General features: G+C 40.6%; 1 protein-coding gene across 1 annotated transcript in view; it reads left to right on the top strand.

Annotated features, from left to right (window-relative positions):
* Nucleotides 1-621: 621 nt before the first annotated feature.
* The window catches only part of si:ch211-196i2.1 (uncharacterized), a 124,303-nt gene continuing 113,805 nt past the window's right edge, over nucleotides 622-11,119 (top strand). Inside the window, exon 1 of the mRNA XM_078955693.1 lies at nucleotides 622-865. Within this exon, the coding sequence (XP_078811819.1) occupies nucleotides 760-865 (106 nt within the window). The 5' untranslated portion in view covers nucleotides 622-759. The remainder of the gene's footprint in view (nucleotides 866-11,119) is intronic.

The following is an 11,119-nucleotide window of genomic DNA, read 5'->3' as shown; positions in this document are numbered from 1 at the left end:
AGACACAGAGGAGAATCCAAAACATCTGCATGGAAGCACTGACAGATAAATTCAAATGTGATCAGGAAGGTGGTTCATTGGACTACAAGGAAGAAGATTTTCTGTCCAGTTGCCAAGACTCGACTTTAAGACAGCATCATCTGTAAAGAATGAGAATTATCAACCACATTTTTCTGATTTTGGTTTTCTCAGGGTCAGCTGAGTCAGGTTTCTTTACCTGCCTATCACTGGATCAGACCGACAACGCTCACAGTTGCTCACAAGAAAAACAGGGAAGCTGCTAATCTGCTGCCTAAACCAAAACCATGTTCTGGAGCAGGTGAACCATGACACTGCATTGTTTGGCTCTTTTATTAAGTCTTCCAGCTCCCGAGTCCTCCGATCCAAGCACTGACTTCATTAAAGTTCAGACAGATTCAATCCCATTTTTTTCAGAACCTCCAGTCTGTTTCTTCCACTTTGAACATCCATGTGTTTGTAATATCTGGATTCCTCCCCAGTCCAGTCCATACAGCTGGAGTGGACTGGACTGGGATGTTAGGAAGAATGGGTGGAGGATATTTCCCCTTTTTTTTTGGTTTGCATGAGAAGAAAGGGGCGGGACTTATGTCGGATTGTTCAGTGATGTGATGCAGCTGCTGGAGGAGGAGTGATGAAGAGGAGCAGAAGTTAGTTAGTCTCTTTTGTTCAGCTGTGGGAACCAACCATGCTGCTAATTTGAAGCTTAAGAGCAGAAGAGAGTGTCTAGAATCTGTGAAGATGCTGATACTTGAATGGACCGCGTGCCTCCTCGGGCTCCTAACGGCACACGCCGCTTTACCTGCCGGTGATTTTGAAGGAGGGTCCGGCTCCGGGATGCTGACAGGTAATACAGGTGCATCACACCAGTGCAAAAACCTGCACTGAGGTAGTATTTCCTCTTTATAATTGTTCCAAGCCTTCTTTTTAAAAAATTTTACCCTTTTTTTCAAGCTACTTTTAGTTTTTCCAGTAATTTAGCAACACAAACAAACAAAAAAAGAAAATAAATAGTTTCTTTTTTTTCTTTTTCTGTTCTGCTTTGCCACTTTAACCACAAAAATATTCTGCTAGAATCCTTCAGAGCCTTTTTTTCTGTTAAACTTTATCAGTGTTGTATTTCCATATTTAATTTTGTGTTAGTTTTCTTTATCATGGGCATTGAACATTGCAAGTGTGAAAACTGGCCACCATGGGCACTTTACCATTGGTGTCTTGTTCAGAATTGAATTGCTCTATAGCCTACACTTTGTAATTTTAATCTTTCTTTAGTGATTTAATCCTCTAAAGCCCACTACACCAATAAAATTACAGAAAATTTGAATTTTTTCCCCCAGATTTTATTCCTCTGATGTTTTTAAACCCCTAAAATAAATAGACAAATACAATTTGGAATAGGATCAATTATGACATGTTGCATACTTTTTTATGTTTTTTTTCTCTCAGAACAATGATAGTTTAAAGCAGTGCTTCTCAATTATTTTTTGCAAGGCCCCCCTTGGGAGGAAAAGAAAATGTTTCGTGCCCCCCCCCCCCCCCCCCCCCCCCCCCACACACACACACGCGGGGTGACAATATATAGGTTAGTATCTATAAATATTGTGTAAGTATACCTAAAATTGTATATTTTAACATTTTTATTTTTATTTTATTTTATCTAACCTTTATTTAACCAGGAAAGTCCTGGCCAAGGGAGTCCAAGGGAGTCCTGGCCAAGCGGCAGCAGCGACTAAAATACAGTTACATAATTACAAAGAGCAAAATAACAGGAAGTAACAAACTGATTATAAAAAACAAGTGCATGTTAAGGAGTCAGCGTCGAGACCTCTCAGTTTAACTTTAAAAGCATTCAAGGAAATCAACTCTGTCAACTTCCAATCCTTCTGCAACCTGTTCCATGCATAAGGTGCAGAGTGGAAAAAAGCCTTTTTGCCCAGTTCGGTGCGAGCAAATGGAACAGAGAGCAACACATGATCACGTGAGCGAAGAGAATAAGAATCAACGCTCCTCTGTGACAGTAAGGAACAGATGTAGGTCGGCAATAGTCCAAGCAGTGCCTTATAAATGAAAGTGTACCAATGAATCCTCCTCCGTATGGCCAGGGCAGGCCAACCCACTCGAGAATACAACTCACAGTGATGTGTCATTGTTTTACAGTTAGTGATGAACCATGATAAACCGTGTCAATTTTTTGAAGACATTGAGCTGAAGCATTCATGTAAAACAGGTCTCCATAATCCAACACACAGAGGAAAGTCGCAGCTACAAGTCGCTTCTTTACTTCAAATGAAAAACACAGCTTATTTCGAAAATAAAAACCCAATTTTAGTCTCAGTTTCTTGACAAGATTCTCCACATGAGGTTTGAAAGTGAGGGAGTCATCAATCAATACACCAAGGTATTTATACTCATGAACCACCTCTATGTTGTTTCCTTCAAGAGTCGACACTGTGGGAATTGTATGAGGCATCTTCTTACAATTAGAAAACAACATAAGCTTGGTTTTATCAGAATTGAGAACTAATTTGAGTTGAAGTAAGGATTGCTGGACAGCACCAAAGGCTTTCTGCCAGGATTCAATGGCCTGCTCAAGAGTTGACAGCAATAAATAACTGTATCATCAGATAAAAATGCATATTGGCATCAGATACATTTAGTCCCAAATTATTAATATAAATAATGAATAGGAGGGGGCCTAATATAGAACCCTGTGGAACCCCCCTGTAGACAGTAACACATTCAGAACATAGACCTTCATGTTTAATGCACTGGGTTCTATTACTCAGATAATTAGAGAACCAATCAACTGCTTAAGCTGACAATCCTGACCGAAGAAGTCTTATCTTTAAAACACCATGATTGACAGTATCAAATGCTTTTGACAGATCAATAAAAAGCGAAGCACAATATTGTTTCTTGTCAATAGCAACAATAATATCATTTATCACCTTCATTGCAGCTGTAACAGTGCTATGTTTTTTTCTAAAGCCTGACTGATATTTTGACAAGATTGAATTGGAAAATAAAAAGTCTTTTAATTGCTCACTTACAAGAGATTCAAGAATTTTGCACAATACTGATAGATTAGATATAGGTCTATAATTAGCTAAAATTGCTGGGTCACCTCCTTTTACATTAACAAAAGAAAAGCAATATAAACCCACTTTTAACAAATATTAACTTTATTTTGCCACACAGAAACCCTGTTAAAGTGTAAAACAGAAAAGTATCTTAAAGTGCCTGAAATAAAAAAATCTTAGTCCTTATTTAATCTACAAACATTTTGACCAACTGAACCATTTGATGCTGAGAAAAATAATTCAATCAATAAATAATATTAAATGTAAATTGATCTGAAAGATGAACACAGCAGCGCCAATATATTTAACCCTTTTAGTCTGAAGAAACAGGTAAAAAACATTGTGCTGAATTTTTTTCTAAATGATCGATTGTTTATTTATGATCTCATAAAGTGCAGCTGTTTTACTGCATTACCTGCTGGCTTTATGTCAAATACTGACACCAACTAAACGACAGGCAGACAAAGAATACCTTTATGGAAAATAAAGACACATCATCAAAATGTCTACAATAGTTCATAAAGAATGACATTATTAGCATGAGCTGAGTCATCTAAAGGAACATGATGATCCTTGTGTTGCACAACAGAGAACAGAGGCAGCGTGGGCATTCCACCTGGCAGCCTGAGCCCACTACCCCTCCCCTCTCATTCTCACACACACATCCGTGTGTGACAGGAAACAGGAGCAGCTGCAGGGACGGCAGTTCACAGTTTCAGGCTGTTACAAACTTTGTCATATAACAGATGAGAGGAAACCAATAGAGGCGCAGATTTTTTTCCAAGCACTGAGCCGCTGCCACCACCGCACCCCGTTAAAGTTGCGCCCCGGGCAATTGCCCGTATTACCTGTGCCTAAAACCGCTGGGGCGCGCCCAACTATTTGAGAAGCACTGGTTTAAAGCAAAGGACACATGACGGCATGGGTTATTGAACAAACATTCAGTCCACGGTTCACACTGGACAAGCATGGCAGCGATTCTCTTGCTTCTTTTTCTTTTTGTACTGCTTACCAGCGCATATCTGCCATCTACAGTTAGAAGAGGTTAATTGCAAAATGTCGCAAATCTTGCTCCAGTCTTTTCTTTTTCGTAGCTTTATTTCAATAAATGAAAGACTTTGTGTCATAGAATTCCAGCCGGGCACAAATTGCAATTATTAATTTCTCAACTTTTTCATTCATGATCATATTTACAACAGTTGGGGCTTGCGTGAACTGAAAAGTAATGCCATTCAGAGGTCATTACCAAATCTGTGTCCCTGGCTGATCAAAGTTCATCTTGGTTTAACCTTAAATGCGTGTTCAGTGGCGTTCAATGGCTGTTTTGTATGTAGATTAAATGAATATACTCATTAAACTATGAGTATACTTAGACTAAAGCCATATTCTTTCTTGGTGATGAGCAGCTCGTCATCATTCTTCCTGAAGGAACCGCAGGTTCAGGTTGGTTGGGGCACATCCGGGTTTCTCAGCTGGACCACATTTGGTTCTCTCAGTTTGGACCCAAATGAAAGGTCTCATCAAGTGTTGCTCGGTGCTGCGTGACTCCAAAGAAATAAGCTGTTCTCTTTCCTTTAATTACCGAGGCATGAGAGTGAACTCAACTTTGTTTGGCTAAGCCCAGACCACAATGAAACAATAATTTTTCACTCCAGGCAATTACATTTAATAGCATTCATCGCATGACTCCCACTGCTGCTTAGAGAAGAAAACACTCATTTGCATGTTTATAATACAAATTAGAGACTGTAGAAGAATGTGTGAGAGTGCATGAGTGGGGACAATCCTAGGAGCTACCTCTCTGGGGCCCGATCGGGCTCACCCTCCTTTCTGTATGATGGGGAGGGCACTGGGGCCAGATACGGGAGGAGGGGTTGAGGCAGGAGTAGGGTGAGGAGGATTGTAGAGGGTAGTGGGTGGGGGTAGGGGTGGAGCTGTGGTTGCCTGGTGGTCTTCGAGCTGCCCGGGTTGGGCGCCTTGACCTACTCTGTCCAGGGGTGACGAGATGATAGAACTAAAACTTTGATGGATAAGTAAACAAAACAAAAGGGGTTTATATAAATATACACCTTGGCTATCAGAAAATGCATAACCCCCTATTGTAAAAGTAAAATGTGTCCAACACAAGAGGCCTTCAGCTCTTACCTGTTTTCTGTTTGCTCAGTTTTTGGACAGGACTAGTTAAAAAAAATACAGCCTACATTTTATATCCACAAAGTCCACTTTGGAGTCTGAAGGCCTCAAAACCACTGTTTCTCATCATCTGCTCACACAAACTTTTGGAAAAATCAGAGGAAAATACTGTGAGTGTTTTAATGGTAAAAATAACAAGTTTATACAATAAGATGTAAACCAATAAGTTTACATCATCAAGGCTGGCCATGGTCAGAACGGGACAGAGGATGGAAATTAGCCTAGGCTACAATCCTGCATATTTACAGCGTCTCACTACTTTTAAAGCACTCCACACTGTTCGTTGTATGCATTGTCCCTTAAATAAATAAATACAAATTCAAATACATCATTAAGTCTGTGAGAATCCTGCAGTTTGTCAATGTAAACAGGTGCAACCTGTAAGTGTTGCTGAAGTAGAGCAGTTGACCTCTGATTAAACTATTGCAGTTTTGGTTTTTGCTTGGCCCGCTCATGTGTTGCAGTGCTCTTGGACAAAAAACTGACCCCCACATTTTTCCTGGTGGTTGATCCCAGATTAGGTATAGTGTGTGTGATGGGTTTGTCAGGCGCAAGCAGAAGCTCATTTACACGAATCAGTAATCAGTGGTCTGTACCTAAAACAGCAGTATTTGCTGGGAGTTGAAACCTGCATGAAATTTTATTTCTTTAAATTGTTGTTTGATTTTTATTTTTATTTTTGTGAATTCTCTGCTGATTTCTAAGAAAAGAACAGTTTGTCTTTGAGATTGTCGTAACTCTGGATCCAATGATGCGCCTGTCTGCCCTCAGCCTCTCGTCTTCGCAGTAAAACAGAACTGGGCGATCTTTTCTTTGGTTCTTTGATGTCGGCACGGAACAGATTGAGTGTTGAATTTTTGGTCCAGAGTTCTCGGTAACATTCCTGCCTCCTCTGTGCAGGCTGCGCAGCTCCTGCTGTACTTGACCGTCTCTGCAAAAGGAACCAGACTTAACTTGAAGATGGAGTGATTCCATATGAGAGGTCCTCAATTATCATTGAAGAAAAACCTGACATCATTCAGCCAGAGTTTGAGGAATTTGTCAGATAAAAGAGAACAAAGGGGGTCAAAGCTCATGCACTGCAAAGTGCTGCAGAGCAATCACTCACCTTCATATTGTAACCTTCTGTCTGCTGTAAATCACAGGAACTGTATGAAGCATTTTTGGTTCATTCAAACTGATATTTTTCCCCAAAGTCCTGTTTTACAGGACTTTGTTTTCCTCCCACCGTCCAAAAACATCCTTCATAGGTTAATTGGTAAATCTAAATTGTCGCTAGGTGTGGATGTTAGAGTGCGCAGGTGTGTGATTGTGAACACTCTACCCCGCGACAGACTGGCAACCTGTCCAGGGTGCCCCCTGCCTTCGCCCACAATAGGCTCCGGCACCCCCATGACCCCGAAAGGGAATAAACGGAAAAAGATGAATGAATGTGCAGCATCCAGATAGTATTTAATTAGATTTGAATGAAGCTGCTGAACAGTAAAGGGTCTTGAGCACTGCTGTGAAAACATGCTTGCCACAGCATTAATACAAAAACCATGTGAGGTTTTTGATGTTCATGAATAAACCTCATCTATTCACGTTCTCCATCAACTGTTCTGGCAGATACTTCAGGCTACACCTTTATTGTTGTTCCTGTAAGAATATTTCGTAACATTTTGAGTTTAATAGTTTTTCCAAAGCAAACTGGTGGTCACCTTTCAGCATATCTTTTCAGGGGTCGCCACAGCGAATCAGAGACTTTACGTCGGATGCCCTTCCTGCCATAATTCAGTTTAAAATCCTACCATAAAAACGGTCCTAACCCTAAGAGCTAACCCTCACAGTGGAAGGATGCCAATCCCTCTGCCGCTAGGGTGCTCCGTATTGCGCTGTGCCTCAGAGGAGATTTGCTTTTTTTCACGTGGGTGGGCTCAGAAGCACAGACGTTTACATATAAATGTACAATAAGGAATGAATTTTTGTTTTAGCATGACTTTTTGAAAGTTATAATACCAATGTTGTTATGTGTTTTCTGATGTCTAGCCGCTCTGTGCTAACATACACATAGCTGAGCGGGGATTATTTATGATGTCATCAAGTGTAAGTAATCAATTGGAATAACGTCCAAATTCAAAGACACTGGTTGTTTCCGAATTCCTTTCCTACTCACTACTCAGTGCACTATATAAGGTGTTCGACATTTTCTAGTGCTGTCCGAATCTTCAATTCCAAAACCGAGTGCCCTAAAGATTTCCCAGAAGATTCTGCGAAAAACCAGTGTGCATCGATGCTCACTATATTTGGCGAATATAGCCCACAATGTATTGCATCGGAACAATTCTTGCCAAAAAATACATATATTTAAATGTAATTTTTCAAATAAAATATCAATGTTTTTTTCTTCAGAAGACAGTGGACTCATAAACTAATGCGCAAAACGCTCATATCAATAAGATTTTAACTTCGTAAAATCAATGATGTCATATTCACCATTTAAAAAATAAAAACGTAGTGAGCATCGTGTCCGAATTGCTTTTAAAATCCAGGCCACTAGATAGTCCCATAATGTGTAGTTTTTTAGTAGAAAGGGAGTAGGGTGGGTATTCGGACATAGCCACTAGTTTTCCATAACTCTCCGTCTGGAGGGCTAACTATGAGCGTAGGGCAGGGGTCGGGAACCTATGGCTCTCGAGCCATATATGGCTCTTTTGATGGTCACATGTGGCTCGCAGACAAATCTTTAATTATAGTTTTTTTTTTCATTAGACCAGTCCTTCTCGGGCGCAATGCGATGCCAGAGGCGCGCAGTAGTAGCGGTGCTTAGAGAGAAAAATTCAGCGCCAGCATTATCAGTTTACTATTATCTGTTATTTCACAGAGTTTGTGCCAGCCGGAAACCTGTGAATTGCCGTGCCTAAAACTGCGCCCTCCCGTCTCTGAGAAAGAGCGCGCAGTTGCGGGGACGGGATGTGTGAGGAAGAAAGCAGAGTGTGGGGGGGTATGGGTACAGGCAGCAGGTGAATCGCGCTGGGATTGTAAAAACGTAAAACCCGCTGCCCGTCACTCACTGCAGCGTGTGAGTGTGTGTTTGGCTCCCCGTCTGCATGTGATCAGTCTGTCTCACATCTACAGAACATTCAGACCAACTTATGATCACGTTTAACGTCTCAACGGCTGCATGAAGCAGAAACTCACCACGGATCAACCAGACTAAACCATCAGCAAAACTACCACGAGAAATATTCATCATTTATTAGCAACAGCATAACAATGTTATTAAAAAGAATCCACAGACTTATTGTACTTTAAAAATGTTGAAATTAAATCAAATGCACACATTCACTTGTATATTTAGTTTTAAACATATTGTCGCGGACTGAGTTTAACTTGGCTGTTGGGCCGCGTTAAAAGTTCTGGAGTTCATTGAACGCATCAAGCAGAGATCTGATTGGCCCTCAGTTCTGTCGCTCAGCCTGTTGTTAGGTAGTTTGGACCAATGGGGTTCAGCTATGGGCCGAATAAGGGAAATGGGAGGGCTGGAGCGGGATCAGGGGAATATAAAGTTGGGAGAATCGCTCTCGTCTCAGCGGGAGAGATTCAGGAGTTGCTGAATTAATTGTTCGGCGTTTGTTGTGGTCTGCAGTAACCAGAATAAAGAACCTTAAAAGAGGTTAAGTCTCAGTGCCTCAGTGTGGGAAAGGGACACTACGTAAATGTATGGCTCTTTCGAAATTACATTTAAAAATATGTGGCGTTTATGGCCCCTCGGCAAAAAAGGTTCCCGACCCCTGGCGTAGAGAGAAGCCGTAGGGGTGGGGGAAGAATTCTGATTTGGCCGAATATCGTGTTTTTGTTAAGAAAATAAGCTCCCCCATATGCTCATGACGATCTGTCCAAATCTAGGTCAGGTGATTCAACAACTGCAGTTCGGATCAAAAGCAAAAGACTTGATCTGCTTCAGCTTAAATCCACTCCTCCTGGGATCAATTCCAGCTGTGACCCCCAGCAGTGGAATACCTGTGTGTGACCTCTGACCTGTGGGACTTTGCAGCTGGAGGGACTGCTGGGAAGGATCCTAAGAGGGGTCCCGGTTGTCTCTATCTTTTGCATCCTGTCCCATCCTTTTCATGTTTTTTTGTGACTCTGACGTGGACGCCCAACAGGTTGAGATTTGAGGATGAGCATACATATATGGTAACCCCCCCCCCCCCCCTCCATCCCTCTGTTTGCTCACAGATGATGTCGAACACATGCTTCAGTTTATCACTCTTTAAAATACTTTTTCCTTCGTCATCCATCGCTGTGAGCTGGAACAGAACGTCTCTCCAAAATGACAGATGATTTCAGTATAACAACATTTCAGAAGTTTGGTGATTAAGGAAACAAAAGAGAAGAACAGGATGAGGAGAGGCTTCAGCAAATCTTTGTTTGTTTGTTTGTTGCAGAACACTGGAGGTTCACTGGAGGTTCTTAGGAACTCCACCAAAATGTGTTTTTTTAGACAGTTAATATTATGATGTGAAACGTGATGAATTCCATTCATCTGATTCCAACATTGTAGAGTTAAAATCTCGCCAAGTAATTTTAATGAAATGTATTTCACTTGTTATGAAACACAGTTTTATTAATTAATTGGTTTATTTAAGAGAGCCATCGGGCATTAAAAAGCATCTTTCATCATCTGTTGTCAATGGCCAGGTGGTAAATGTGTTTACCTAAAACCTATGTTAAATTAACAACAAAAATACAACATAAACATAAATGAGTACATATCTACCTTGTAAAAGGGTAAGAATACAGTATAAATATAAATGAGCAACAGGAACACTATCAAAGGCCTAAAACCTCATGTAAACATAAAGGAACAGCAGTAATTAAAAAAAACAAAAACATAAAATGGTAAAAAATCCAGATATTGACTCTGGAAAAAACAATCGCAACACTACTAAATAAAAGAAAAAAAAGTATTGATTAAAACACGTGGACATTTATGGTGGCACGAATCGGTTGAATAGGTCAAATCTGACATTTTTTATGACCCAGGAGAACCCAAGTGGTCAAATTTGGCCCATGGGTTTATTTTTGAGTGTTGTTTATTTATCATTTTTGTGGATGTATTTTTTTGTTTTGTTTTTATTTTTCATTTGTTGAATGCTGTTAATTGCATTTCTCAAAGCGAACAAACAAAAACCAAATTGAAAGCCCTGAAGAAAATTGTTGTTGGGTTCTCCAGAGTTAAACAGAATTATGCTGCTCGTAGATTCATTTGCCCATTCAAAGTAAAAAGCTTGTATACGTTTTATGGCTTTACTTAAACAAGATGCTTTGCTTTGGTAAAATTGTACCTGTCAGATCAGTTTGCCTTATATTTAGTGTAACAAGTAAAGTTAACTGGATATTCGGCATATGTCGAGTTTTTGCTGACAGTTGCTGTGTTGATTTTGTGTGTAAGTCAGAGTTCCTGTCACACGGACGGATTTCTGCTTCATGTCAGCACTGTGGGGTTACAGGGGCTCAGAAACAGGACCTTGCCGTGTTGCTCAGACTTTCTTCCTGCAAGTTGAACTCATGATGTCATTGCCGATGTAATGACAGATCAATAAGCAGACATCTGCATCTAATTTGAACTAGATCAAGGGATTTAGGGGGGGCTAGTCTGGAGTTCATTAGGTACCTTTTAACCAGACCGGGGCTCACATGTGCTGTTGCATGCTCTATAAGAAGAGTGGGTCCTCAGTCTGGTTCTGGGTTCAGAGCAGGTCTTAGCTTGTGGTTAGCTGTTTATGAAGAAAAGGTAATGTGAGGGAATAGGTGCAGAGCACATGTCGGTCCAGAGCTGCCTT

This window comes from Oryzias latipes, chromosome 12 (genome assembly GCF_053564925.1).
Source record: "Oryzias latipes strain Hd-rR chromosome 12, Olatipes_Hd-rR_3.1".
Taxonomy (NCBI): Eukaryota; Metazoa; Chordata; class Actinopteri; order Beloniformes; family Adrianichthyidae; genus Oryzias; species Oryzias latipes.
This window is presented reverse-complemented; position numbering and strand designations above follow the sequence as displayed.